The sequence below is a fragment of the Thermomyces lanuginosus genome, assembly GCF_041956635.1.
Source record: "Thermomyces lanuginosus strain ATCC 200065 unplaced genomic scaffold VTN49scaffold_22, whole genome shotgun sequence".
Classification (NCBI taxonomy): Eukaryota; Fungi; Ascomycota; class Eurotiomycetes; order Eurotiales; family Trichocomaceae; genus Thermomyces; species Thermomyces lanuginosus.
This window is the reverse complement of record NW_027192356.1, coordinates 571,192-598,359: the sequence shown is the minus strand read 5'-3', so window position 1 is coordinate 598,359 and position 27,168 is coordinate 571,192. Positions and strand designations below refer to the sequence as shown.

The 27,168-nt window shown below is 50.1% G+C and overlaps 11 protein-coding genes across 11 annotated transcripts; 8 read left to right on the top strand and 3 right to left on the bottom strand.

Annotated features, from left to right (window-relative positions):
* Window positions 1-100: 100 nt before the first annotated feature.
* Window positions 101-949, top strand: VTN49DRAFT_1140 (uncharacterized protein; the record flags this gene model as incomplete). Its single annotated transcript, XM_069408723.1, has 1 exon — window positions 101-949. The coding sequence occupies one exon, from the start codon at window positions 101-103 to the stop codon at window positions 947-949; it is 849 nt and encodes a 282-aa protein (XP_069270180.1).
* A 535-nt stretch (window positions 950-1,484) lies between these two features.
* VTN49DRAFT_1139 (uncharacterized protein) lies at window positions 1,485-2,471 on the bottom strand (the record flags this gene model as incomplete). Its single annotated transcript, XM_069408721.1, has 1 exon — window positions 1,485-2,471. The coding sequence occupies one exon, from the start codon at window positions 2,469-2,471 to the stop codon at window positions 1,485-1,487; it is 987 nt and encodes a 328-aa protein (XP_069270179.1).
* Window positions 2,472-7,475: 5,004 nt separating this feature from the next.
* VTN49DRAFT_1138 (uncharacterized protein) lies at window positions 7,476-7,788 on the top strand (the record flags this gene model as incomplete). The annotated part of the gene is made up of 2 exons (XM_069408720.1): window positions 7,476-7,539; window positions 7,613-7,788. 2 exons carry the CDS (start codon window positions 7,476-7,478, stop codon window positions 7,786-7,788), a joined length of 240 nt encoding a protein of 79 aa, XP_069270178.1.
* A 4,279-nt stretch (window positions 7,789-12,067) lies between these two features.
* On the top strand, window positions 12,068-12,719 carry VTN49DRAFT_1137 (uncharacterized protein; the record flags this gene model as incomplete). The annotated part of the gene is made up of 2 exons (XM_069408719.1): window positions 12,068-12,446; window positions 12,520-12,719. 2 exons carry the CDS (start codon window positions 12,068-12,070, stop codon window positions 12,717-12,719), a joined length of 579 nt encoding a protein of 192 aa, XP_069270177.1.
* Window positions 12,720-13,946: 1,227 nt separating this feature from the next.
* Window positions 13,947-14,627, top strand: VTN49DRAFT_1136 (uncharacterized protein; the record flags this gene model as incomplete). Its single annotated transcript, XM_069408718.1, has 2 exons — window positions 13,947-13,985; window positions 14,052-14,627. 2 exons carry the CDS (start codon window positions 13,947-13,949, stop codon window positions 14,625-14,627), a joined length of 615 nt encoding a protein of 204 aa, XP_069270176.1.
* A 1,070-nt stretch (window positions 14,628-15,697) lies between these two features.
* VTN49DRAFT_1135 (uncharacterized protein) lies at window positions 15,698-17,179 on the top strand (the record flags this gene model as incomplete). Its single annotated transcript, XM_069408717.1, has 1 exon — window positions 15,698-17,179. One exon carries the CDS (start codon window positions 15,698-15,700, stop codon window positions 17,177-17,179), a length of 1,482 nt encoding a protein of 493 aa, XP_069270175.1.
* Window positions 17,180-17,328: 149 nt separating this feature from the next.
* On the bottom strand, window positions 17,329-17,812 carry VTN49DRAFT_1134 (uncharacterized protein; the record flags this gene model as incomplete). The annotated part of the gene is made up of 3 exons (XM_069408716.1): window positions 17,329-17,427; window positions 17,484-17,596; window positions 17,656-17,812. The coding sequence occupies 3 exons, from the start codon at window positions 17,810-17,812 to the stop codon at window positions 17,329-17,331; spliced, it is 369 nt and encodes a 122-aa protein (XP_069270174.1).
* A 487-nt stretch (window positions 17,813-18,299) lies between these two features.
* VTN49DRAFT_1133 (uncharacterized protein) lies at window positions 18,300-19,330 on the top strand (the record flags this gene model as incomplete). The annotated part of the gene is made up of 3 exons (XM_069408715.1): window positions 18,300-18,389; window positions 18,446-18,700; window positions 18,770-19,330. 3 exons carry the CDS (start codon window positions 18,300-18,302, stop codon window positions 19,328-19,330), a joined length of 906 nt encoding a protein of 301 aa, XP_069270173.1.
* Window positions 19,331-19,445: 115 nt separating this feature from the next.
* Window positions 19,446-20,357, bottom strand: VTN49DRAFT_1132 (uncharacterized protein; the record flags this gene model as incomplete). The annotated part of the gene is made up of 3 exons (XM_069408714.1): window positions 19,446-19,523; window positions 19,572-20,217; window positions 20,287-20,357. 3 exons carry the CDS (start codon window positions 20,355-20,357, stop codon window positions 19,446-19,448), a joined length of 795 nt encoding a protein of 264 aa, XP_069270172.1.
* Window positions 20,358-20,941: 584 nt separating this feature from the next.
* VTN49DRAFT_1131 (uncharacterized protein) lies at window positions 20,942-23,134 on the top strand (the record flags this gene model as incomplete). Its single annotated transcript, XM_069408713.1, has 5 exons — window positions 20,942-21,016; window positions 21,098-21,692; window positions 21,744-21,932; window positions 21,983-22,800; window positions 22,859-23,134. 5 exons carry the CDS (start codon window positions 20,942-20,944, stop codon window positions 23,132-23,134), a joined length of 1,953 nt encoding a protein of 650 aa, XP_069270171.1.
* A 733-nt stretch (window positions 23,135-23,867) lies between these two features.
* On the top strand, window positions 23,868-25,817 carry VTN49DRAFT_1130 (uncharacterized protein; the record flags this gene model as incomplete). The annotated part of the gene is made up of 2 exons (XM_069408712.1): window positions 23,868-23,916; window positions 23,977-25,817. The coding sequence occupies 2 exons, from the start codon at window positions 23,868-23,870 to the stop codon at window positions 25,815-25,817; spliced, it is 1,890 nt and encodes a 629-aa protein (XP_069270170.1).
* Window positions 25,818-27,168: the final 1,351 nt, after the last annotated feature.

Here is a 27,168-nt window from a genome sequence, read left to right as displayed (position 1 = left end):
AAAAAAAAAAAAAAAAAATAAGCGTGCTGACTGAACCTAAGGATAAACTTTTTCACCCCAAAATATCTGCGCAATCTGGAGGTGAGAATAAGCCTCGCAGATGACCACCGAGAATGGGTCCAAGCCCGTGCCGCAGCCGGCTCTGAACAATGTCACCGACGTTGAAGCTCGCGCCGCTGCTGAAGCGCCGCACCCCAAACCCGCTCACTATGCATCACGCTGGCGCGACACGCTCAGTACTACCCATGCTAGCATCATCTTCGTCCTGTGCTCGCTGATCACAGGTCTCTGCGATGGAGTCTCCTACGCTTCCTTCGGCTGCTTCATCAGCATGCAGACAGGCAACACAATCTTCGTCGGACTGGGCGCCGCGGGCCTCCCCACCAGCAAGCCCTACGGCTGGCTCAAATCCCTGACCTCCATCTCTTCCTTCTTCCTTGGCTCCATGGTCTTTGCCACCGTCATGCGGCGCGTCGGCAATCGCCTGCGCCGCACCCTCACTGTCTCCTTCACCATCCAGGCCCTTTTCATCTTCGTCGCGGCAGCTATCGTTCAGAGCGGCGTCATCCCGCACGATCTCGACGACCAGGACCTTGACGGTGGACCGTTGTTTCTCCAGCTCATCCCGCTCGCCATCCTCGCCTTCCAGTTTGGTGGGCAGATGGCTGCCAGCCGCGCGATGGGGTTCAATGAGCTTCCCACTGTTGTGCTCACCTCGGTTTACTTCGATGTCGCGTCCGATCCCTCCCTGACCGCGGGCCTGAAAAAGAATCAGAAACGGAATCGCCGCGTGGGATCCATCACAGCGATTGCTGTCGGAGCGATCGCGGCAGGGTGGCTTTGTCGGAGCGACGCGGAGATGCAAGGTGCGCTATGGATATCGGGGTTCATCAAGACGTGTATAGCGGTTGGATGGGCTTTGTGGCCTGCTGCCAAAACTGATTCATGAAATCATGATACTGAGAATTGTATTTTTTTTATATAGACTACTCATAGACTAGACACTAATAGATGCAATACACGTACTTCAATCGGGAATTACCTGCGAATCAAGCCTGACGCAATTCATTTGATATGCTAGACACAAAAACGACATAAGAAATTGGAAATGCAGCATTAAAATTCATGCAAAGTGGTATCTCAAAAAGTCAAGTCGCCAACTCGACAATGCCCAAACTCCATAAGAGATGGGTATCTCCGAAATAAAACATGCAGTCACTCATAACGAAACAGAGAAAAGGAAAAGGAGACCAAGAAAAATAAAACGAGCGACAGTGTGTGTGGGACAAACAGCAAAAAGAAAATCATGAAAGATAACCTCCGAATCCAGAGACTCCTCCGCAATGCGATGCAAGAAGAATCCGATCCGCCGAAAAGAAAAACCACCACCGTCTAACCGAACCGACAATTCCAATTCTCATTACAAAAAAAAAAAAAAAAAAAAAAAACGAAGAACGACAAGAAGGCGTCAAACCGTTATATATTTAAACGGCCGATCGCCGGCGCGACGGGCGCAAGATGGCTTCGCAATTCGCGTCGAAACGCATATCCCAGATTCGAATACTGTTCATCAATTGTTCAGTATCTGGCAGCTTGCGATCGCGACCAAAAATGGACAGGACAAATTCACAGCCTGCTTGGGTCCCCATAGACACGGGTTGTCGGCCGCCACTTTCTCGCTTAGCTGCCTTCCACATGTAATGCTCACACTCTTTTAGGAGTGTCTTGAATCGCGTTAACAAACGTTCGCCGCTGGCGAGGAAATCGTGCAGCAAATCTCGATATTCAGGCTTATGGACTCGGTCCAAACACTCGTTTGCGATTTTGACTTTCCCAGATAGTCTGATGAGCAACAGCCACAGCTCGCCAGCAACATCTGCCATCGGGTGCTCAGCACCGTAATAGTGCACGGTCCAGTCGTAAATCCATTTGCCTAGCGAGTTTGCGTCAAACACGCTGCCGAGAAGTATGATGGGCGTTTCGTTCGGGTCCCAGTTCTTAATGGAATAACCGGACGGAATCCCACAGCGACGGGCGTCCTCCTCCGTCGCTTTGCGAGACTTGGGTGGGGTCACCTTGGGCTTCGAGGGACTCGGCCTGGTGGCAGTGGATGCCCGTCGACTACGCGATCGTTTTGGTGATTCTTCTTCGTAGGTAGAGGCCTGACGGGTGAAACGGCGATAGTCAGCCGAGGTTTCGTCAGCATATTTGCCGTCGTAGCCAGCACGTACATGATCGTGCTTGCGTGGCGACACATATTCGGGCTCGACGTTGTGCGCATAGGCATAATACCAGCCCGACTCACGGGGACTGGCGTAACTGGACTTGCGTGAATGTCGCTTTGGTGTGTGTCGTGGAGACGGCGCGGCGTACTGGGATGCATAATAAGCGTAGTGTGGCGATGGAGGAGGCGAGGTGGTGTAATCGTAAGCAGACCACCTGGGTGGTGGACTTGTGTAGTGATGGTACATTATTCGAGTATCATCGAAGATCACAGCTGGAACAAACGATGCAAAGATTGCAAAGCTGGCGTCACGATATCAACGAACAGTCGTGAATATATCAAAAAAAAAAAAATCGTAGGACCCGAGAAACAGAAATCGAGACGGAAACGCCCGCTCAACACCGATACCTATATATTGTACAGGATATCAAGAAATCGACAGCAAAAACGGAAAATTCGAGCACAAAGACCGTCACCGCGGCACGGGTTTCGGTCGGAAGGAGGAGGAGGAGGAGGGAGTATTGGCCTGTTGCACGGGCATTTGAGCGTTTCTGTTCGCGAAAAGGCTCGAAGGCGATGGTAGAGACTGGATCCTACTCGAAGGACCCAAGCGATTTTGCGGCGACAATGGCTCGTGGAAGGAAATCCCGAAACCGTTTGCAGCCGACGTTGAAATGCGAATAGCGGAGGAAATAAAGGGGGAAAAAGAAAAGAATCTGACAAAGAAGCTTTGAAGTAAGCCTTAAAAAAGGCTTTTAAAAGGGAAAAAATGGCTCGAGGGAGAAAAATGGGAAGGGGGAGAGATTATGAAAAGTGCGGTGCGGTGCCGCTTATCCAATCCCAATACCCAACGCGATAGTTACCTAACGGCGTAATGTAATTACCCGACTCAAACAGAAGACCCGCTGTTATCGCCGCCCAAGCTGTCGTGACTCATATCCCAGAGTCAAGAGTCATGAAGAGTCATGAGAAGCTTCAAAACTCGAGAATATTCCTTGCGATTTCATATCACAGATTTCAGGCATTATTAATATCATGTTCTACGCGACTTTCTTCTAGAAAGGCAGCGAGATTCTAGGAGGGCGCTGTCGCATGCAACACAAACTGGCAAGGATGGCTAGATACAAGATTGGATTGCAATCAGTTCTGTGCGCACCGCCACGACCCACTGCTTCCATCTCAAGGCATCCAGGAAGACATCAGTTCAGATCGAATCGAATCCCTCAACAGCCTCTTCCCACAAGAGGCGTAGACTGCCGTACGGAGAGGAGAGCTCGGATTCAAGCCTCCAATGTCACAGCAGTTGAGAAAGGTTGCTGTATTTATCCAGTTGCCATACAATCTTGGCGTGGGTTAAGCGAGTGAAAATTTTGCACCAGGATCTAGACGCACAAACCCTGGGCACTCCTTGATCCCGATGCAGAAATAGATTTAGGCCCAGCCGCCCAGCTGCATGCCGGAGTTAACCTTGGGTTTAGTCACCGCCTGCTGATCGGTGGGCCGAAAAAAATTGTTGATAACTTAATAACAGGACTCTGGACAGAGTGTTTTGGATGATTATCGCCCATCGTAATAACTCCCTCCCACCGTGATGAATGGATTGGATTGAGCGATTGGAAATCGTGGGACGATGTTTGAGGCGACTCAGGACTCATGTTCCGTGCACCGTCTTAGTACACGCCGAAGAAACGATCCAAGCATTTTCCTTTCAGGCTCAGCTGTTAGGTTGCGACCTGAGGGCTCTTATTTGAGCTGAATACGATTCGCTTTCTGCCTATCATATTGTCTGGCAACATGGCAGGTGCTACTGAGGATTTGATTCATTCTCTCGTAATAGCGACTCATTCAGTTGAGTCAGATCAGCTCGTTGACGGGCAGGGAGTATTATCATTGTTGTTGCAGTGTGCCTTGGCTTCGATTTCTTGAATCCCTGACCAGTGGCACACCAACGCGCGATTCTCCCATAATGCATGTAGATCCCATCCAACAAGAAATCCGGAGCCAGAAAATGTGCAGAATTAGAATCTCCAGTAGGCAGACAATCACTTGCAGCAAGATTACTTGAATTCTGGAGATGCGGAGTGCATGCGCGTATTCCCAGAATTCGAGTACCGTGTGGCTCAAAACAAGTACTGGTGATGGCCAAGACTTTTGTGGAGGATCGACCTTGATTTCTGGAACAGTTCGGGAGGAGCCGAAATCAGACCGTGGATGAGTAGTTCAGATCCGTGTTCCATCGCAGTCGAGAATTGCTATTCTCCGTACTTTGTAGTAGAATGTCTATGGATGTTTTTCTCCACATAAATCTCGCCAATACGCGCTGATCGTCATCAGAACAAACCTTTACCTGGTCTCAGACCGCTGTTCCATGTTCGTCTAACCCTCTGAACTGGGCCCCAAGCATCTGAAAATTGCAGGAACCGTTTTGTTTTGTCCTGGGACGCCTAAAGAAACAGCCTGTGGTCGCAGATGGTTGAGTGCGATCTGCAGACGTGGTCAAAAGTCATGAAATGACGTGGTAATTACATCCAAAACTGGCACACTTACGAGTACAGTACAGAGTGTGATGCATTCCACATACATGGAAGTCATGAGTATAGTGCGCGCTCAAAATGTCAGTTCTCGAGTGACCCGAGCGCCCGAGCATGTAACCAAAGGCTCGGAAGTCCGGATGCAGAGAAACGTCATAGCGCTCTGGCGGATAGCGACGGAGGAGGATTCGCTGCTCGCGGATGCCTGTCCGTTGCCTAATTTCGTCACTTCGCCTAAACTGGCGGCCCAGCTTAGGGCTTAACCTAATTACCCCGCCTTCAGGTGCGTTGACCCCTCGTTCGTCCAGAAACACTAGTCCGGGATATACCTTTAGTCTCGAATGCCGTTGAGGCTACTTGACATCTGCCCCGATCTTCTTCTTCTATCGTTCGCCGCCTAGAAACATTTCTCTCACCACGTGAACCCTCCAGATTTCCCGACCCTAGTTCACGAATCTCACCAACAACTAATCGAAACTGAGCCCCAATCCTAATCGAACTCTGCGATTGATCCAGAAAAGGGGAGAATCCCCGGTAATCGGACGATCACCGGGCAGATTCATCAGGAGAGTCTTCTCCCTCCTGAGAATGAGGTTATCGGATCCTGAAAGAAGCATGCGCAAAAACCCTGGGCTCCGAAATTACCTAATCGAAACAGACAACAGCTCCTGTATTGATGTCGCGCATTTGAATTCGTCCACTCCTTACAGTTCGACCAAACGTCTGCTCACCCCTCCAAACCCCAACTCTCAACTTGCCGTTCCCTTGGCGCCTTCACTGAAAACACCATGATCAAGGGGTTTAATTAGTGCTGAAGATTGAACAGAATGTAAAAGGCGTTACAGTCGGGAACTGCTTGGTTGATTGAGAGAGCTAACCAATAGGTAAGCTTCCAAGGCTGAGACTGACCAACGAGGTCAAAAGCTATGTCCTTTGGCATAAAGGAGAGCGAGAGATGTGTCTGAACGTGAAGACGGAGACTTACAAGTACTGAAGGAGGAAGGAGTTGGAACAGGGGAGTCAGACATAGGTGAGATACATAGAAGAGAGGGCCGGTGGGAACTGATGCTGGTTATTGTCGATCAGAAAATTTGTCAATACCGGACCCTTCGCAAGGTCTGTAATCCTAATTTTCGGAAGGGCGGAGCGCATTATGTTGTGCGAGTGATGCCATTCTCCCTCCTTCCGCACCAGGCAATGCATGCATTTTTCATGCAAGCACTTTCAAACAACGGCAAGCACGCTAATCTCGACTCCCGCGGGAAAGCTCCATCACTGAAGCGGCTCTCTGTCCGGTCTCTTGTCTGAGGCACCCGATCGAGGAGAGTAATTGGACCATCGTGTGCACTTGCAAATGAAGTTGTAATAAGACAATGATTAGGACCAATTATGAGCAGTTTGCCATGAAAGCTGCAGGAATGCCTTCTGTCCAGTCCTGAACTCAACTACGTTCACCTGAGGAGTCAGAGGGTGAACTTTCGACTCTCTACGGGACGTACTCTGTACGGAGTATTCCACAAACAAATCGAATTCATTATTCGCTCTAGCCCCTTGTTTTCACAGAAACTCGTGTTAGAGTTATGCAAGGTGACCAAAATTGCCGCAGGAAGTACAGTGCTGGTATCTGTGTAAGAGTTGATTTGTGCAAATTCCAGTCTGCGGCCGACCTTCAAGTTTGATGTTTTTGCTCACTACATTATCAGTAAACTGCAAGGCTCATCGCCGTGAAACCTCCTGGAAGAAGGACATTGTGTCAAAGTTCTTGTTTCCGCCTGGTTTGCAGTGAAATACATGTACGGATCTTAACTCTGAAACTCGTTGGGCGTTCATGCATTCGGCTGCTGACTTGCTGGTTCCTATCAACGGGAACTGCATCTTTGCATAAGCCGTGGATTACTTTTCACCTGACTGGCTTCAATAAAATCGAGTTACATCATATGATCACAGTGGCTTTCTCCTCAACACCCCCAAACTGCCTTGTATTTGGAGGGAAATAAAGTTTGTTAAATTTGGTAAGGCTGGATTGCAGTGGAGCAGGGATCTGAAGCACTGCAAGCAAGTCCATCCGTGGGTATTGCAACTAGGCTATAATTGGGTTCCTTTCCCCTGGTTGATTCTTACGGAGCCGCACATCTGGAGTCCGTTAGAGCATGGTGATTTGTATCCGTGTTCTTCGGCTCGCACCATGCTTTGTCCAACTACAAAAACTTTGCTCAGTGACCTGGATTTTCGATGATTGACAATAACTCGCTTCATTGAGTCATTCCCCTCTCAAGAGAAAAGGGAACGCCGATGTCTTCTCGCATCAGCTTGGCTGGAGAACAACTTACAGAACGGATAGATACTCGACCAACCAGCGAGAACTATCACGGCGCTTGCTATGCCAACATGAGGCCACATATATATCCCATAAGTTCTTCTCCCAGTGTCAAGCTTCGAGTCGCTGCGTCTTGGTTAACCTATGGTTCGATCAATGCTGAATCTTGTTTTCCGGCTTGCTGCACGGCACACCCTAAATACGAGCTCCACGTTGTATTGTAGGCTGAGAATGGGGTCATTGAGTATAAAACGCACATATGCCATCGCTCCGTGCGGTTTTCCCTCTCCTGTTCTTCGACCTTCGCTTGGATCTCTCAAGTGGCAATACCCTGGGCTGTTTGCTCTTGACCAGCCCTCAACTGTTTAGAAGGGTTCTCTTCTCCATTCCCATTCTTCATAAAATGCGGTCTTTCCTGATTACCATCGTTGCACTCGCCCTTTTTGCCTCGTCTGCACTCGGGAAAAGTATGTAAACCTGTTCTGCAGCTGGGCTGGTGCAACAAGAAGGCAAGCTTGAGATATCTGACTGATATTTCAGTGCCCAGCATCGATAGCGGGGGCGATTCTTCGTCAGGAGAAGGACGTGTTGGTGGTGCTCATGCTAATGGTGGTGGTGGCAGCGGCGGTGGTGATGAAAATGCCGCTCCTCTCATCAAAGCCAACATGGTTTCCGCGGCCGGTGCTGCCCTCCTCGCGGGGGCTTACATTTTGTGACTGGACGCTGGACCGGATGCAGTCTGAGCTTGATCAAACCAGGAGTTCTTGTTCTCTGCTTCAGTCACAGGTTCTGAAGAAACCATAGGGCTCCGGCTCCAAATACGGCTTGACACTCAGATGCGGGTTCCTTGCGGTACCTTCGGTCGGTAGCAATGAATTCCTGGAATCACTATCTAAATGTTTATCATTGAATTGATGATTATCTACGAGTGTCCTACAGCTAAATGGAACTATAAAATGCTCTAGTTTTGTTTAAATCACAGCTACTCAATACTGTAGCGAGTTGTATTTCGATGTTCTGTCGAAAACTTGACTCACAAATCTTCTGACCTCACGTCTAACACGCTCAGATTGACATCCTTCCTCTCCCTCAGAGAAGAGTCATCGAGTCCTGCAGAAAACACGCACGAAAGCCCTCGCATTTCCAAGTCTTCTACTTGAAAGAGGTTAACAGCTCTCTTATCGATCTTCCCCACTCCGATCTGTCGACTCCTTGCAGTTGGAGCCAACATCGGATTACCCTTTAGACACAACCCCGAAGTCGTTGCTCCCTTAGCGCCTTCATTCGAAACTCCCCAATTGCGGGGTTCGATTGATGCTGAAGAGCGAACTCAATGGAAGGGCCGTTGCAGTCGGGAACCAGTTGGTTGGCTTGGAAAGCTCACTGAAAATGTTTCTAAGTTGGGTCTTGACATCGCAAAATGTGAGAGAGACGGCTTGATCCGAAGAAAAAACATTTGCCAGTCACCCAACGAAGGAAGTAGGCGGAGGGAAATGAGGCGCAATAAGCGAGGTCGCAATGGAGCATGTCAACCAGAATTGATGTTAATCATCCCGATCAGACCACTAGTAGGTTGTTAACCCCAGGGCCCATTGGCGAACAACCTTGCACTAACCATCAAAGCGGCAAAACAGCGCCATATTCCATTGATGCGAACCGATTTCAACACGAGCTACGGATTATTATGTTTTTCGTCCGACTGGCTTATTTTGATCGATGAAATCACATGATCACTGCGTCTTCCTCCTCAAGAACCCAAAGCTGCCTCGTATGGGGTTAGAATTCAGAATATAACATTCTGAAGCGAGAAAGGCTGAATTTCAATGCAGCAGGGATTTGGAGAAACGCGGGGGTCAATTCGGTCATCCATCTGCTGCGGCGTTGCGACTAAGCTTTCATTGGTTTGGTCCTTTTGCCCGGTTGCTTGACATAGCCGCCCATCGAGATATGCTTGGGGGTACGTGCTCGTGTCCCTCGGCTCATAGCCGGATTCATTAGTATCATTTCCAATCCCGGGAATTCGTCGTCCTCAAGAAGCGAAGGAAACGGCCATGTCATTTCCCATCGTTTGGCTCGAAAGCAAGTTGAGTATGTTCAAAAGATCGATTCGAACTATTAGCGGGTAAGTATTGACGTCCGATGAGAGACTATCCATGAATGTCGCTCATGCAGCAAACGTCGGCTCGTGGCTATGTTGTTAGTTGGCCTATGGTTCGATTGTTTCTAAACCTTGTCTTCCACGTTGCTGTGGCTCACCTTAGATACGAGCCTCAACGGCATATGATAATGCCCTGGGTATGGAGTCAGGAATCTGTAAAACGCGTCGACCTTTGTTCAGTGCAGTTTCTCTTCTCCCTGTCCTCCAACCTTCGGGCGCGTATCTCGAGTAGCAGTTCTTTTAGGTCCTTGATCAATCTTGAACCCCTTGATAATACCTTCCTTCGCTCTCAGACTTCTCCACATGCGCTCTTTTCTTATCACCTTCGGCACTCTCAGCATTCTGATTTCGGTCCTTAACCGAAACAATTCGAATCTGTCTGAGTGGATAAAGGATTCGTACCCGCCGTGCATCGCTGGATGCCTTCAGGATTCTTTCGAACATATTCTCGGTGACGACTGCGGTATTAATGCGCTCTCAAGCCGTGATCTAGACACCATCGAGTGCTTTTGTCGGAAGATGAGAGACGCGTACATTGCCAGCGACGTTGTTAATGATTGGCTGCAATGCCAGGCCGAGAATTGCGTCTCGTTCGACGATGAACAAAATGCTCTGGAGTCGAATCTCTCTGACCTCTTCTCTCTTTGTCGAGATACCATCAAACGTATGTACACTTTATCTGTAGCTAGACTGGTACAACATTGATGGGGATGTGTGAAATCTAATTGGCATTCAGAATTCGTCTTCGATAATCGGGACGAAAATTCTTTGGGCAGTGCCGTAGGATACTGTTATCGAAAAAAGAGAATACGGATTAGGATGGCGAAGATGCCTTTCCTCTCACCAAAGCAAACTTGATTTCCCCGGCCGGTGCTGCCCATGTTGTTGGTGCTTATACCTCCCCTGATTGAACGTCGACCAGATTCAGTCAAAGGTTTATCACAGACTAGGAGTGTTGCTCTCTTCTATTACCATGATTCAGAAAGATTGATTTGTTACTGACGAAAGATACGTCTTGACACTGGTATTGGGCTCTGTGCGACACGCATCGTCGATAGTTACGAGTCTATAACAAACGAATTATTCCCAATCTATTACTGTACTGCTAATTATGAGTTTCACTACACTACATTAGTTCTAGAAAGTGTTCGATCCAATCATGACCACGGAGTACTGTAGTGAGTCAAGGTTCTATGCTTTGTTGAATGACCGATACGCCTGTGGCCTTGCATCGTAGACGTTTCGATTGAAATATTTCTCCATCTCGAGTAAAAGGTCAACAAGTCGTGCAAGAAACATGAAAATCCTGGGTCCTAAGCTGTTCGGGAAAGTTCTATGGTTGGGGTCCGTTAACATGCCAAAACCGTGTCCTCTGACTGGATAGAGAGCGAGAAATGTGCCTGGCCTTCGAGAAAATCGACAATACTCAGCATAGTCAGCAGAAAGGATTTGAACGAAGCTCGGGCATAACATGAAGAGAGCATCTGCTATTAGGGGCCTGACAGAAAGCCCTAAGCCTAGCCCTAGAATTGATACCGCAGCATCGTGTTTTGCGAACACCGTCGTATATCGCCCTCTTTTTGCACGAGTCAGCACGTTCCAGTTCTATTCCAATACTTTGAGCAATTATGGACATGCCGCTTTCACCTCTCGCTTCGGAGGCGCTCCGTTTTCTTGGAAGTGAAAACAATTTTTTGTCCTGAGTACCCATTGAGGTTAAGGAAGCAGACAGCTGTGTCAACTTTGACAGAAATATTGAAGTATTTCAAGATTCTAGAAGCAGTACGATATATTGCCCTCGGAGATTACAGGACCGCTAGGTACCAGTCCGATCGGAACTCAATACTAGTAAACAATCCGCAAGGCACGTCCGCGTGAGCTTTGCGCAGAAGACAGAAGGACGTCAGTCAAAGGTCGAGTTCTTCCTTTCGACTAGCCGGCATTGAAACGAAGAGATTTGAGTTCCTGGAATTCATTCGGCGTTCATATCCTTGGGTATTGGCAGATTCTATATCAGAACTCATCAATATGTACTCGACCTTACATGCACTAGTGTCTTGCCAAGCTAGCTTCAATAAAATCAAATGAATCATATGGTCATAGCGGCTTCATTTTCTCCAGAACCCTTAACTCGTATTGGATGGAAATCAAGCCCATCGAAAATTCTAGTCGAAATGGCTGTATCCCAATCGAGAAATGAGTCCCTGAAGTAGCGTTAAGTGTCAAGCTGATCATTCGCCCCGATATTACAAATACTTTAAAGCTGCCACTAGGTTCCCCTTCCCTGGTTGTTCGGCACAGAGTAGCACATCTGGGATGTGTTTGAGAGTACTCGCTTGTGTTCTCTGTTCATTCATTCCTTTGACCAATCACGGAATATTGTAGAGTGCTGAGATTTTGATGATTGATGCAACGTTTCGCATATTCCTCAAGGGTGATGGGACGGCGATGTCGATCTCCCACCAGCTTGGCTTGCGAACAGCTTGAAGATGCCAACCAATTAATGCGAACTAATGATGGTATTTGTCAACATGAGGGTACATACCCCATGAATGTCGTCCAACCATCTAAATCTGAGTCGTTACTCATATCTTAGCCTATGATTAGATGGGTCCTGCATCTTGTCTTCCAGCTTGCTGCATTGCACACTGTGTACTTATAGGTAGAACACTGACAACGAAGGCAGTAGTTATAAAACGCAGATCTGCCGTGACTCAATGCAGATTCTTTCCCCCTATTCTTCAACCTCAGCGCGCATTTCTCAAGTGACGTTCTTTTTGTTCAAACCAATCCTCAACTGCCTGAGTGCTGTTTGTTTCTGTATTTCCATTCTCAAAATGCGATTCTTTCTGATTGTCACCGCTACCCTTAACCTTCTAGCCTCGTCTGCTCTGAGCCAGAGCACTCCGAGTTCCTTTGCTGATTGGATTGACGATTCGTTCTCCCCGTCGTGCGTCGCCGAATGCTTGAAGGACTCCTACGAAAACGCTCTCGGTGGTGACTGTGGCGAAAATGCGGTCTCAAGCCGCGATGAAGACACCATCAATTGCATTTGTCAGAAATTCATAGACGTTGACTTCTCCAGCGACGTTATGGACGGGTTGCTGGACTGCGAGATTGATAGATGCGACATTTCTAGCTTCGACCCAGGTGATAGTATGCCTAATGGGACGGAATTTCCCGGTCTAGACTCGCTTTGCCCGGATGTTTTCAAAGGTATGTCAACTTGCTCTACAGCTAGGCTGGTGCAACGTGAATTTGGACTTGTGGAAATCTGACTGGCATTAAGGATCTGGACCTGTCAGGAGTGGGGACGAGTCTTTGATCGGTTCCTCGAGCGATTCATCCTCGGATGATGATAATGATGACGAGGACGATGACAACAACAATGGTGACGATGGTGATGATGGAGATGTCGCTCCTCTCACCAAAGCCAACTTATTTTCCGCGGCCGGTGCTGCCCTGCTGGTTGGTGCTTACCTGCTGTGATCGAACGCTGAGTCGGATCCAGTCTGAGTACGATCAGACTGGGAGCTTTTGCTCTCTGCTACGATCGCGGATTTTTATTCAACCCTGACAAAAATCATGTCTTGACACTCGCTGGTGTCTCTCTTGTTGGTTGTTACGAATCTCTGACAAGCTGAATATTCTGACTTCTACATGATAGAACTGATATAGGTGTTCAGCACTTCAACGCAACTTGGGATGCTCTAAAGCTTTCAAGGCAAGGTTGCAAAGAACTGTATTGCGTTTCAGTTCTATGCTCTTTGAAAACTCGAGTCGGCTGATACATCTTGCGATCTTACATAGAAATGTCCTGATTGCATATTTATCGTCCGCGCCAGCTTCTCTTCGGATTATATGCACTCGTCTCTCACTTACTGGGCACAAGCAGTGCTCTGCTACATGAACTGGCCTGCAGTCGGATGATCGCAGGTAAAGGACTCACAATCTTACCAACGTTAGCAGCCTCTTGCTCGCGGCAAAGTTACTAATAGGTCATTGATGGCTATTTCATATGCACTCAACAATGTGATTGTAGCAAGATACCTAGGTATTGGCACTTTCAAATATCCCCGCTCTCTTATCATGATCGAGGGCGAAACTCGTCGCCATAGTGTCACAGTTGACATGCAGGCTGATACTTGGATTTTTGTTCGACTTGCTCCAGTGAGGTTGACATAAAACATCGATGTAGGCCTCCGTATTTTTCTCTCATCGTTTTGAGAGCATCACACGTGGCTTTGGAGAGTAGAGCTCTCCAGATGCTCTCAAGGAAATATCACGAGTATTCCTAAGAGGACTGGATAAATGAAACCATATTCATGATTCAATACTCTCTTCTATTGTTAGGAAGGGTTTGAGAATGGAATGTCGGAATCGAGCTTTTGATTGAAGTACCGGACCTGCATGCCACTATGGTTAAGCAGAAAGAACCTCGTGGTCGCCTCGTAGTTGCAGAGGGAATGTGCAACAGATGACCATGGCCCGTGGTTTATCGTTATCTTATCGCTTGGAGTCACGTGAAGATAGGCACATGGAGACTTCCAGGAGCGACGCCCAAAGGAAAACTAATGTTAACAACTGAACCCATTGAGCTGGGTCCTTGAACTCCTAACAGCGCAAAGTCTGTCAGTCAGCTTTGCGCCAGCAGTTGCCACCAAACTGCGACTCACGGTTTTCTGATAGAGGTGGCGTAGCAACGAAGTTACCGTCATGCCTCCCAAACCGGCCAAGGGAGAATACATCGAGACCGTCAGTATCACCTAGTAGCCTCGCAAACTTCCGTCTGTTGGAATATATATCTTATACTCCTCACAGGACACTGGCAACAAAATCTCTCGCCGCAGTCTAATTCACGGCACGCAACATATCATTCTCGGCGGCAAAACAGTCATTCAGGCGGAGGCCGTTATTCGGGGTGACCTCTTCCGCCTGCAACAACCGGAAAAGAAAGGCGATGGCGCTGAGGGAACGACACAGTCTACGAGCTCCTCGGGAGCCAATTCGATTGCTATCAACATCGGTCGATACACGTACATCTCCAAGCAAGCCATTATACGTCCCCCATCGCGTCTTCAGCGCGGAGTGCACATGTTTTATCCTCTGAAGATGGGCGACCATGTTTTCGTCGGCGAGAGAGCTGTTGTCGAAGCTGCGAGTGTTGGGAATCACGTCCATATTGGTCGGGATGCGGTCATTGGCAACATGGCAATCATCAAGGATTTCGCGGTTGTGCTGGATGGCGCTGTTGTTCCGCCAATGATGGTGGTGCCGAGTTTCTGCGTCGTCGGCGGTGCACCGGCAAGGATTGTTGGCGAGATTGGCGAGGGCTACGGTGTTGAAGGCGCAGAGGGTGGACTCGCTCGCGAGAGATACAAAGCTGTTGGGCGCTGAGCGGTTCGTTTCACTACGCCATGTCCACCAGATCATTGATGGCTTCATCTCGAGACTCTAGTGACGGTTCATACAAGACCGAGCACTAGAATTACTCCGAATGCGGCTGCAAAAAAAAAAAAAATCTGACCCCTCTCACTCCGTGCGATACATTACACATGTTGGGATGGGTCCTATGGCTCGACTCTTGGACAATACACCAGGGAGAGCTTACCGAGCGACAGCCGCCGGTACGAGTACTCCGCTGTTCTGAAGGGAGTCTCTTACTCCATGACCTTGATGGCTCGTTGGAACTGAAGCTGTCGAAATCTACTAGTCATTGTGGTATTCATATTATATACTGCTTGTCCTAAGGTCGGGGAAAAGTAATTTCCGACTGTGGGTCTGCTGCAGCCTCAAGGGTCGACCGATTTGATAGATAATCAGAAGACTTTACTCGTTCGTGCACTCCTGAATAGAATTATTTAGCACGTTTGAACTTCCTTGAAGCCTCGGTACGGAGTACATAATCAATGGGATCGTGATATCGAGTGCTCGATCTGGACCCAATCGGAAGACAGAATGTTCGTAGACTAAACTCAAAAAGGTAAATAATACTCCATAAGTACATCAGGAACAGCCGAATAGAAACACGGGTCTGTCATTCTCCCCCTGTTGTAAGGTTCCTTGCAGAAAAGAAACGGGGGACAGTGCGCTGAAGTCTAGATGCGAATCTCACATTTGTAGTATGATAAGCCTACCGGAGTACTCCGTACTCGGTCCAATTATCATGCCAGGGCTGTCGGCTCTGAAGGCTTCGTGAGACTGGCCGATGGGAACCACGGATTCTGGATCGCTCTGGATTCCGCCCCTTCCCCGAGCCAGTCCAGTTGACAGTCTCCTGTTGTCTGGAACGCTTAATTTGATCCACGATTTCTGTTAAGCGCCGCCCCATGCAGTCTCCTTTTCGCCCGCCACAGGCACCACGCGGTTGATACTACCCATACCGATCAATACACACAGCAATGCTTCGACCAGTCTCCTCATTGTGGTGTCAGGCGAGCTGAGGCGCCTACTAGACAAAATCAACAATGACAACATTTGAGCGCTTAAAGACCCTGCGTGCGCTCGGATTTACCCTTGCTGCACTCTTCTTTATCAGCAGTTCCATTTACCTCTACTCGAGGCCGCCGAATCGCTTCTATGCGGCGCACTACACCGAGTCCCCCGTCGATCCGTTCCGCGGCCGCCAAATCGCCTTTTGGAAAACCTTTTACGACGTTCTCGACCGCCACACGCCGGATTGTCCATCTCCGAAACGCAGCAAGGATGCAGAGCCGATCCTATTCGAAGACGCCGTTTCATGCGATGAGTGGCCGCAGTTGGTGGAGGCGCCGGAGACGCATGTCAAGGCGATGAAGCAGGCGCATGCGCAGTTCGTAAACGAAACAAAGCACTCAGAGGATCTGCAACCAATCCACACTCCTGGCACGCGCGGCATCGTGACCAGGGCCGGTGGCGCCTACTTCCCGTTGTTCCTCTTGCAACTTCGCATGCTGCGTCGGAGTGGTTCCAAGCTGCCGGTCGAAGCGTTCATCAAAGATGCCGACGAGTACGAACCCCATCTCTGTGAAAAGGTCCTCCCGAAATACAATGCGAAATGCGTCGTGCTGTCGGATCTGCTTAATCCCAAGGGCAAAAGCGAGTCTCCACAGTCAGACGGTGCCAAGTATGACCGCATGTTCAGGACTCTAGCGGTGATTTTCTCTTCATTCGAAGACGTTCTCTGGATGGATGCAGACTGCTTTCCCCTACATAACGTGGACGATTTCTTCACTGCCGACCCATTCAAGTCGAAAGGCCTGGTCATTTGGCCTGATCTTTGGGTTTCGACCACATCGCCTCTGTATTTTAAGATATCGCAACAGAAGGAGCCATCAGTGATGTCGCGTCCATCTTCGGACACTAGCGTTCTGTTAATTTCGAAGCGAACGCATTTTTTAACCTCGCTTCTTGCTGCATACTATGACTACCATGGACCGTCGCATTACTTTACGTTGCTGCGACAGGGGGCGTTAGGGGATGATGACAAGGAGATCTTCCCTCTCGCGGCGTCAGCCCTTGGCGAACCATTCTATGTTGTCCAGACACACCCTCAGCTTCTCCGCCATGACAGCGATAATGCCACCGCCATTGCCCAATCCGATGCAATTGCTGATTTCTACAAAGGCAAACCCAGACGTTACAGGAATCGCAGAGTGGGCGGAAACCCACGGATTGCCTTCATCCATTCAAGCTTCCCGAAATTCGATCCGCGGGACGGCATCTACAGCTATAAATGGGAGGTCCCGCTGGAGAACCCCAGCCGGCAATGGACGAGCCCTCCAGCTGTGGTAAAGCGATTCGGATATGACGCGGAACGCACATACTGGGAGGAGGTCAAATGGGCAGCTTGCCACCTGCGGAAGACAGTGAAACTCTTACAGGAGATGCGAGACGTCTGCAAGATTGCTCGGCAGCACTGGGACAAGGTTTACGGGAATTTTACTGGCGGGAAATCTGCCTCTCCATAGTCTTTGATTTTGATGTATGTATTGTAACGGCCGTATACGGATGAGTTCGGGTCTGGAACCTGAGCATGATTTAATGTTTATATGTTAATCTGTTTGTACAGCACAATACAACCACAAAATACGTATGGTCATGTCAAGAGGCTACGGAATCATTTAATTCCTTTCTCTTGAAGTCTCAGCTCATCTTCATGTTGGAGATCGGCATCGATCTGGGCTCCCCTCGAGGGGGCGTTGCCATGCAGTCTGGCCTGTAATGCGTGGATCAGCGCCAATCCGCCGCTTAATGATCGAATGCTCAACATACCGGCGCCGTAGGATCCATCTTGCTCAACTCCGCTTCAGCATCATACTTCCCGTCCCCTCTTCGCCGCCGTTGTGGCTCCTGACTTAGCCTGTTGGCAATGCCTTGCTTATCCACTGCAACAGCGGATTAGTTTTCTGCCTTTTGGCAGATTTTTGTGCATTGTGTGACTCACAAGTATCGTCAGGTTGAAGACTTCCCGGCTCTCCCTCCTTGTAGCGCTGGCGCGTGTTCTTCTCGTGGCGAGACGTGGTGCGCTGGTCCCCAGCCTCGTAGAGTTGTCGGCTACCGACGTTGGAAGAGGCGGCTCCGGAGGCTCTGATGTCGGTCATTTTGGTTGAATTTATGTATCTTTGTTATTCAATGTGATCTCAAATGAAGATTTCTTTTGAGATTCGGTTCTGGAAAGCTGATTATATTGGTTTCTCTCTCTCTCTCTCTCTTAGAGAGCCATGACGAACTGATGACTTCATAGCGTGGGTCTGGTTGGTATCCGCTGCCAGAGAGAATGATCGTCCCAAGAGACCAGTACATCATCTAGTACACTACAACGATGCATAATGCCGCGGCAGACAAGTTCTTGCCCAATTGATCTGCCATGTGGTTTCATCAACCCCAGCAGCTCTAGGAGGCGTTTGACATCACCAACATCACTGTTATCGATAAGATTCAAGTAGATAAGATAAACATTGTAGTTACCGAACTGGGATTAGCGAGGGACGGCGATAAGGCTTGGCGCATTTTTTCTCGACAACTGGCAGACATGGAATTGAGAATCAAGACAAAATTCTGATAAACCGAGAGGCGCTGCTTGACAAAATGGGCAAGCGTAAAGAGATCAAAGATGGCGACGACGATGTCGCCATGACAGACGTTACCCGCCGCCAGGGTGCGGAAGACAGCGGGGATGTGCGTTGCTGCTTGCTGACCTACACGGCCAATTGGAGCTGATTGAAAGCCAACAGGACTCGGACAGCAGTAGTGAGATGGACACGATCAATGTCGATTTCGAATGGTTCGATCCGCAGCCGGAATATGATTTTCATGGGCTGAAAATTCTGCTTCGCCAACTGTTTGATGTCGATGCGCAGTTGTTCGATCTCTCCGCGCTGGCGGATATGATTTTGGCGCAGCCGTTGTTGGGATCGACGGTCAAGGTTGATGGAAATGAGACAGACCCGTACGCGTTTTTGACGGTGTTGAATTTGAAGGAACACAAGGTACATTCTCAGTGGTCCCTTTTGCCTTCACTTTTCTGTTGGGTCCGGCTGACGGATGTAAAACTTTAGGATAAACCCGCCATGAAGCAAGTCATTCAATATCTGCAGAAAGTCTCCTCATCGAGATCGTCGCTCTCGCCGCTATCGGACCTTCTCTCTAGACCAAACTACGATATTCCCCCGATCGGTCTCATTCTCACCGAACGGCTGATCAATGTCCCCCCAGCGGTCGTACCGCCCATGTACACCATGCTGCAGGAAGAAATTCAATGGGCACTGGAAGATAAAGAGCCCTATGAGTTCACTCATTATCTCATCATCTCCAAGACGTACCAAGAAGTCGAATCCAAGCTCGACATGCAGGAGTCCCGGCCGCAGAAAAAGCAAAAGAAGAAGTCGGCCAGTTCCGAGCGTTTCTACTTTCATCCAGAGGATGAGATCCTCGAGCGGCATGCGCTGTGTTTCTCTTCGTTCGACTATACGATTAAGCAAGATGAAGGGTTGTCAGACTCAAAGCGCGCGTTCCAAGATCTCGGGATCAGGCCTCAAGGGAGTCTGATTCTGATTGACGCCTCGAAATTTGAAGACGCTGTCAAGGAAATGAGTGATGTGTTTAAACCCCCGGCATAGAGAAACGTCTCTATTTATAATGCATGATGTACATATGCTCTCATCCCAGTCCTGTAGTCACCGCCCACATAGCTCGTAACTCCGAAAATTATGCTGTGAATCACCCTTTGCTCGTCTATTCCCACTCGGTGCCCTTTAACCGTTGTAACAGATACTCAACTTCCACTTCCTTTGTAATGGGAATAACCACATCCTATTGTTCATTAGTAGCCAAATCTTCTCAAAAAGCTCCTATGCTTACCTTGTACATGTTCACCACCGCCTCAACATTGAGCTTGTTTGGAAGATTCTGCATGACAGGGTCCTTCCCATATATCTCCGCCTTGACACGGAGCCGGTCGAGCACCTCCTGCTCGACCTTACTATTTGTGATGGCGGCCTCAATTCCCTTCCGGTCCTTGGCCTTGATCAACGCCACAAACTTCTCTGGATCTTGCCGGAACTTGGACTCTGCGACAAACTTGCCGAAATGGATACGGCGGGACAGCGCCTGCAGCACGTTGACATCCGCCGTCGCAGTTGACCCGTAATGCTCCTTTGTTTCGCCGCGATCGGTCTGATCGGTCTTGCACGCCGCGGGGAGGATCTGCTCGACGTATTTCTGCTTGATGAGGGGGTTGAGGTTCACATCGTTGTCGTGCAGGATCTTGGGGTATTCGAGCGGCTGGAGAATAGGCGTCTCCAGCGCATCTGGGAAGAAAGGGTGCTCATCGGGAGACTGGTAACGGCGGACGCGTGACTGAAGGCGTTCCTGCTCCCGCAGCAAGTAGTCCATCAGGCTGAGGTCGCTGCCGGGAATCTCCACCCCACCGGGGGTGTAGACGGTGCGGTTTAGCGGGAACTGGACACGCTCGATAAGATGGAACGTGATCGTGTCCTCGAGGCGACTATTCCACAACCCATGGTCAGCCACAGAGTGCTGTCCGAGCGAAGCCCGGAGGACCGGATGGGCTTACAGTAATTGAAAGCGGATGTTTTGCAGGTCCAGCGCCTTGGCCGGATCGGACAAGTCGATCAAACCGTCCATGGTGTCCGTTGAGTCAGAGCAGCGAAGATCTAGCTGAAATGGAGGTTCTTGAGTGAGAGTTACGTGCCCAATGCTATTTGTAGTTGGAGGTCAATTGCTTTTGTATACGAGTAATGCCCTATAAAAGAGATGAACATTTCAGGTCCAGTCCCATACCCGCACGTAGACACACCGGCAATCACCGTCGGCTCTCAGAAATCATAGAGTACACTCCAGGAACGGAATCTTGCGGCTCCATGCTCCGATGTCCGATCCGTTCAGCTGTCCAACTCCTCCCCTCAGCGGAGTTCCTCCAGTGAAACTGCATAAAATAAAGTTCAAGTCAATGATATCATTACAGTACCGTATTCAGAAGGTATTTGTGCCCGAGGATACCCGCAAATGCAAATCTGCGACAAATCAAGTTTCGTAAAATTACATAATAATACACTCGGTATTACCGTATCGTATCGGCTACTGCAAAAACCTCAAGCTTGTCCAAGTGATCAACTTTAGCACATGTTATGACATCGCTTCTCAACTCCTCGATTGCAGTCTCTGCTGCTGGATCCCAGACGCTCGGTCTTTGATTCTCGGCCCGCCCGATGGAGGAGTATGGCCGAGATGAGTCCCCGTCCAGGGCTTCTGCGGCGGATTCCGTCCTGGGAACTGGATTGACGGTACCTTGCTCGCGTGCTCACTTCTCCCATTCGGCCCGCGACGACAATATGTACTGACGTAATGACCTCTCTCCGTTATAGACTCGCCAGCTAGAGGCCTTTGGACGGAAAGTCACCTCAACCGCGACTCAGCTTATGGGGCCCAGCTCCTCTGATCGAGGGTACCAGGATGCCCTGAACGAGATCCATCGTGAGCTGCGCAAGCCAACGGTGCAGCGACGGATCTTTTCGCTCGCGCAGACCACTCCGACGGACCTCGTGCGGTCGAAGCTGTCGACGGCGGAGATTCAGTCGCGCGCCATTGCGTCCGTGCCCGACGAGCTGCTCCAGAACATTCCCGAGGATACGAGCACCTATTCCCTGTTTCAAGGTTTCCAAGCGTCACTTCCCGAATCAGAGGATGACCGCAAATCGCATCGTCGGCGTAGCTCGAAATCGAAGAAATTGATCGGTGGTCCCGAGCCGGCCAAGGCTCTGCCGTCGACGTCGGCGGACCTAAAGGAGGAGCGAGACCGGCTCAGTCGCCGCTTGGAGATGATGGGTGTGCGGAAAAACATGTGTAGCGCGGAGATTAAGGAGATTGACAACAAGATTGCGAACCTGCAAGCAATGCGCAAAATTGTTCTGGATCGGCTGGCCGAGTTGGAGATAGACGAAGCCGAGCTTGAGCATGAGTGTGAGTGGAAGCTGCATGTCTTTGCCTGAAAACTACTGATCGCGTTGCCAGTGGTTGAGTTAGAGCGCAAGATAGAGGACATGCAAGACGAAGAAGAAGAGGCCCAGGCTCAGCGAACACCTCAGTCCCCGGCTACAGACGAACCATCGTCCGAACATACTGCTCCGGATGAGTCGTTTATGTCGGAATCCATTTATAGAAAGTTGCCGTCGCCGAGAGGTAAAAAGCACAGAACACTACGTAAGCTTCTTGTCCGTTGCCTTACTTACAACATATGCTCATGATAATAGGACGCTCTTTGCCGATTCGGCATGAACATTTCGAGCCTGGAACGGCGATTCAGGAGTTTCAGGCACATAATGATATCATCACGGCTCTTGACTTTGATGTCCCCTTCGGGACCATGGTCAGTGCCGCCCTAGACGACACAGTCCGTGTGTGGGATCTCAACGCTGGCCGTTGTATCGGGTTTTTGGAGGGACACCACGCCTCTGTTCGATGTCTGCAAGTCGAAGACAACATCGTCGCGACCGGGTCCATGGATGCATCGATCCGTCTTTGGGACCTGAACCAGGCTCGTCCGGTGTATCATAGAAGCAATCGTATCAACAAAACTGAGTCTGAGGAGGATGAGGGAGATTCTGAAGACGCTACCCCGCCTCAGAATGCCTCGGCCATGGAAGATTGCGAAATCTTTACTCTCGAGGCGCACGTCGACGAAATCACTGCGTTGCATTTCCGCGGCGACACCCTCATCTCTGGGTCTGCCGATAAGACCTTGCGGCAATGGGATCTCGTCAAGGGACGCTGCGTGCAGACGCTGGACGTCCTGTGGGCAGCGGCACAGGCTTCTGCTACCATCTCCACTGGTACTTCCTCCGCTTGGCGCCGAACGGCTCGCCATCCCGACGCGTCTGCGGACTTTGTCGGAGCGCTGCAGTGTTTTGACGCGGCGCTCGCATGTGGCACTGCCGACGGTATCATCCGGTTGTGGGATCTCCGTAGCGGGCAAGTCCATCGCAGCCTGGTCGGACATACGGGCCCGATCACGGCACTGCAGTTCGACGATGTCCACTTGGTTACTGGCAGTTTAGATCGAAGTGTCCGGGTATGTATATGCGACCCCCTCAGAATACGGCTGAGTTCGTTTCTAACGTATTGTCTAGATATGGGATCTTCGCACGGGCTCCATCCATGACGCATTTGCATACGACAATCCCATTGTCAGCATGATGTTCGACTCACGGCGCATTGCGTGCGCCGCAGGGGAGAATGTCGTCAAGATCTACGACAAGGCCGAAGGCCGCCACTGGGATTGCGGTGCCGGCGTGTCTCCAGAGCCGGAACGCCCGCCGCCGGCCATTGTCGAGCGTGTGCGGGTGAAGGACGGCTATCTTGTAGAGGGTCGCAGGGACGGAATGATCGGCGTCTGGACATGCTAGACCTTTTCGTCGTTCTACAGATGTTCCCGCTGTGCCTGAAGTGGGTTTGCGGGGTTAGAAGTTATGTCTGCCCCGTCGTGTATTTCGGCAGAGGAGATATGGCGCGATGTACATGTACATTATGTTGATTGAATGTGAACCTCGATAGTTACTCTGGCGGCCCATCTGCGGATGTCTGGAGCGGCCGAGTTGGCGTCGACAACTGCTGTAATCGAGAATACACGTAATTCCACTTCCTAATAAGGTATCTGCAGAACGCACGGACCACAGAAAACAAAGTCGCGTTGATTTTGGGCGCGTGTCGAAGCTCAGTTCAAGACGGGGCAGAAAGCGCTGTTCGCAATGCGACAGTGATTCGCGATTTTTATAACTCCCTCTGATCATTACCCGGGAAGTTCATGGGCCTGACGCCGCGTGTCCATCACGTACATGCAGCCCGCAGACTGAGCCGCATAAACAACCCGAAAACTGCGTCATCGACGACTGGCGGTGCCGCGGGGCGATCGTCGTGAAGAACCGCAAGAACTCCGGTGGAAGAAAGTGAATTGTTTCACTGGCCATGTGATCGGGGCGGTTCATTTCAGGCGTTCACCAGAATAACGGATATTTTACGCCAATTGATGCGGAGACGTCGACAGCATCGATGACAGCTCAATTTTCCGCGTTTACGAGAGCGTTGAAGGACCGAGATATTAGCATACGTGAGAGGTGTCTGGCTTGCTGGTAGTGCAGTATGCCCCCGAAGCTGCGCCCTCAGCTAGTCAACTCCGATTACAGCACTGGTGTGTGGACGACATGCGGAATGCAAGGGGTCTTGACATTAATTGCTGATGATCGACCAGGCGGATTATATTCCGAGGGTAACGTGGACGAACCTCTCCTAACGCGATCCCCGTCACCATCAGAGACATCAGCGTGGGAAATACGCCACGGCGAGACACCCGACGCTAGACAGCTTCACCAATCTCTCCGTGAAGCATCCGCAAGTGTAGCAGGCTCGCCGACAAAGAAGCAGGTACTGATACGAACCGAGTTCCCTTCCGCAGTCCCAGAGGATTCCAACACCTCCACACCCACCCCGACACCACCTATCGAACACACCATCTCCTCCAGCACGTCGTCCCCCACTGCACCTGTCATGAATTCGGTGCTTACCTCGGAGGAGAGCTCGCCAGTGGACGAGCCAGATCTGACCTACCCTCTGCTCGAGGCGCAGGAAGCGCAGGAAGCTGAGAACGACGAGGAATCGATCGACGATGAGTCTACGATATCCTGGGAGCTTGAACGGCAGCTGCATGATGATGACGTGCAGCGGGTGCGCCCGGAGTTGTATCGGAGGACGCCCAGGGGAAAGAACATCAGCGCGCCGCCGCGCCGATTATCGGGGTTGACGTTTGGGAATGATACGGTCCACGATATCTCTAATGTGGATTCTCCTCTGAAGAAGTCTCCGATCCGGCTGGCACCGACAAGAACGGTGATATCGACTGCAGTGACTGGCGAGGATGAAGGGTCTGCAGTTGCCAGTGAGGGCGACTCCGGCGCATATTCCACGCAAAGTTTCGATGGGTTCGACAGAGCGCGACGCCAAGTTACTTTCGTCACCGCTGAGAAACGATTACAGATCAACTGGTTTCTTATTGTTGCTGTTCTGGCAGCTCTATCAGCAATCGGCGCGTACATCCTGGATTGGAAGCTGCCGTCACTTCCTCCATTGAGCCGACCGGGATTCAACTACCCTCAAAATGCATCCGACGGAGCCTTGTTCAAGCAGCTATACAACGAGGTTGACAAGCTCGGTCGACAAATGTCGACAATATCGTGGGACGTGTATCGTCTCCAGCACGAGCGCAACAACGTCGAACGTGTGACAACTGTTCAACCTGCACCACCGCCGGAGGTCACCCACAAGGTCAACTTTCTCACGCTGGGTGCCGGCACCACCATTGACCGGACTCTCACAAGTCCCAGTATCGGACGCAAACCCACGTTGTTTCGACGGCTCCTCTTCGGTGACACGCGAAGGCAGCAGCAGCAAATACCGCGGCCGAATCCTCCAGAGACCGCGCTCACGGCATGGGACGGCGAAGGAGACTGCTGGTGCAGCGCGCCGGGCAACGCGGGCCAAGCGCAGCTGGCAATTGTGCTGGGCCAGCGCGGTGTGCCAGATGAAATCGTTGTCGAGCACATTCCGGCGCGGTCATCCACGAATCCGGGTGTTGCGCCTCGAGAAATGGAGCTCTGGGCGCAGTTCAAGCTGCAGCCGCATTCACCTCAAAAACCGATGTCCCAAACCAAAGAAGCCACCCAGAAAATGAGTTGGTTCCGTTCCTCATCGTTTTCCAACGCCGGCATCGGTACTCACGACACATCCCCTTCCTCGCTCCTCAAAACCATCATGACGACTCTGCAGAACGCATATCCGAACGAGCCTCACACCGCATACTCCAACGACCCGCTGCTAGGTCCGTCATTCTTCCGAATAGGCAAGTGGGAGTACGACGGGCGGCTGACGAGCGCCGATGATGATGATCCCGAGCCGCCAGCCCGGCAATCCTTCCCTCTCAACGCGGTAGTCGATCACCCAGCGCTGAGGGTGGATAAGGTCGTGATACGGGTACGGTCGAACTGGGGTGGGAACTATACGTGTTTGTATCGGGTGCGGTTGTTGGGACATGTTTGAGGTAGACTATTTCTGTCCTGTGTACTTTGGGCGTTTGTGATGTGGGTTATTGATCGTTTTGGGATGGAGTTTGGTGTGGTTATTGTATGGGAGAGGTGCATTGGTTTTGTTTGATATCCCAAGCGTAGTCAGTTGCATTCTTGAATTCGAGATGTTCACGCGGTTGACCACCACAGCCTTTGCGAGCTGCTGTCAAGGATACTGTAGTTATGTATGGTATTCCTCCGATTCTCTACGGTCCCAACCAGCAGCGTCCCGTCTGGGAGGTATTCGTTCAAAATTTATATATTGGCTAGCGGATGTAAGCACTCCGGACAATCTACTATCCAACTCTGTCTTCAAAATGCCAGAATATTCACCGTGGATGATCCTTGGCCCTCAAGAACCTCGGGCATATACAGTAGTTATATGTATATCCTCAATCTTAAACTGAAGACCCAAAATTCCGCCGAACTAACGCAAAGGTAGAGGTATAGCCCAGCTGAGTTTAACCACTTCAAGACAGCAAGCATCTTATAGGCTAAAGGATCCTGAAACAAGCGCGGTGGTATTCGTCACAGTATGTATGCAAAGTGTCTAACCCAAAGCAATGCGATAGGAACGCTACGGGTTCGTTCCGTCAGATTGGGACCGGCATCTATTGATCTGATCCCCGATCAGAGATAGATCCGAGATAGCGGAATTATTCGAACTCTGGGCCCTAGTTTGCTAAAGTACCTATCTATGAGTCATGATTGTTTGATTAGAGAAGTTTCTCCGTACGTAGGGAGTAGAGAATCAATGATGCTTTGAGCTGCATTTCTAATATACTGGTGCTCTGCTGTCGTGCTTTTTTTTGTTGGTGATTCGGCGTAAGAAGATGATTGCTCTAAAGTTCAAGCGCTGGTGGAAAGTCGTTGACTCATCGTCAGACTCAACCCCATCTAAACTTCAACGGGCGTTCTTAAGGTTGTTCTGGAACAATTTTGTTGACTCTAATTCGGGCTTTGAAGCACAATCACTGTAGATTATCATGAACAATGTTTGAGTTTGGCTTTCAGCTATGAATGTTAACTTTGTTTAATGTTGGCACCAACAGTGGCACGGGACGATATATTCGGACCGACCACTGTACTCCGTATAAAACCAGGGAACCTGAAAGCTTCAGAAATTGAACTGTAGAAAAGGCTAAGCGAGATATTCTTCCTGATTTGCTGGGAATTGCCGTGTAAGCTTTCCAGTCCGAATTCCGCAGCCGAGAAGTGGATGCGGATTAGGGCATGAAGAAACATTGCCGAGAGGGCACTCGCTTTTTGTATCCAATCTGGAGTCCTCTGAAGATGTCGATCAATGGAGGAGTTCAAGTTATCCA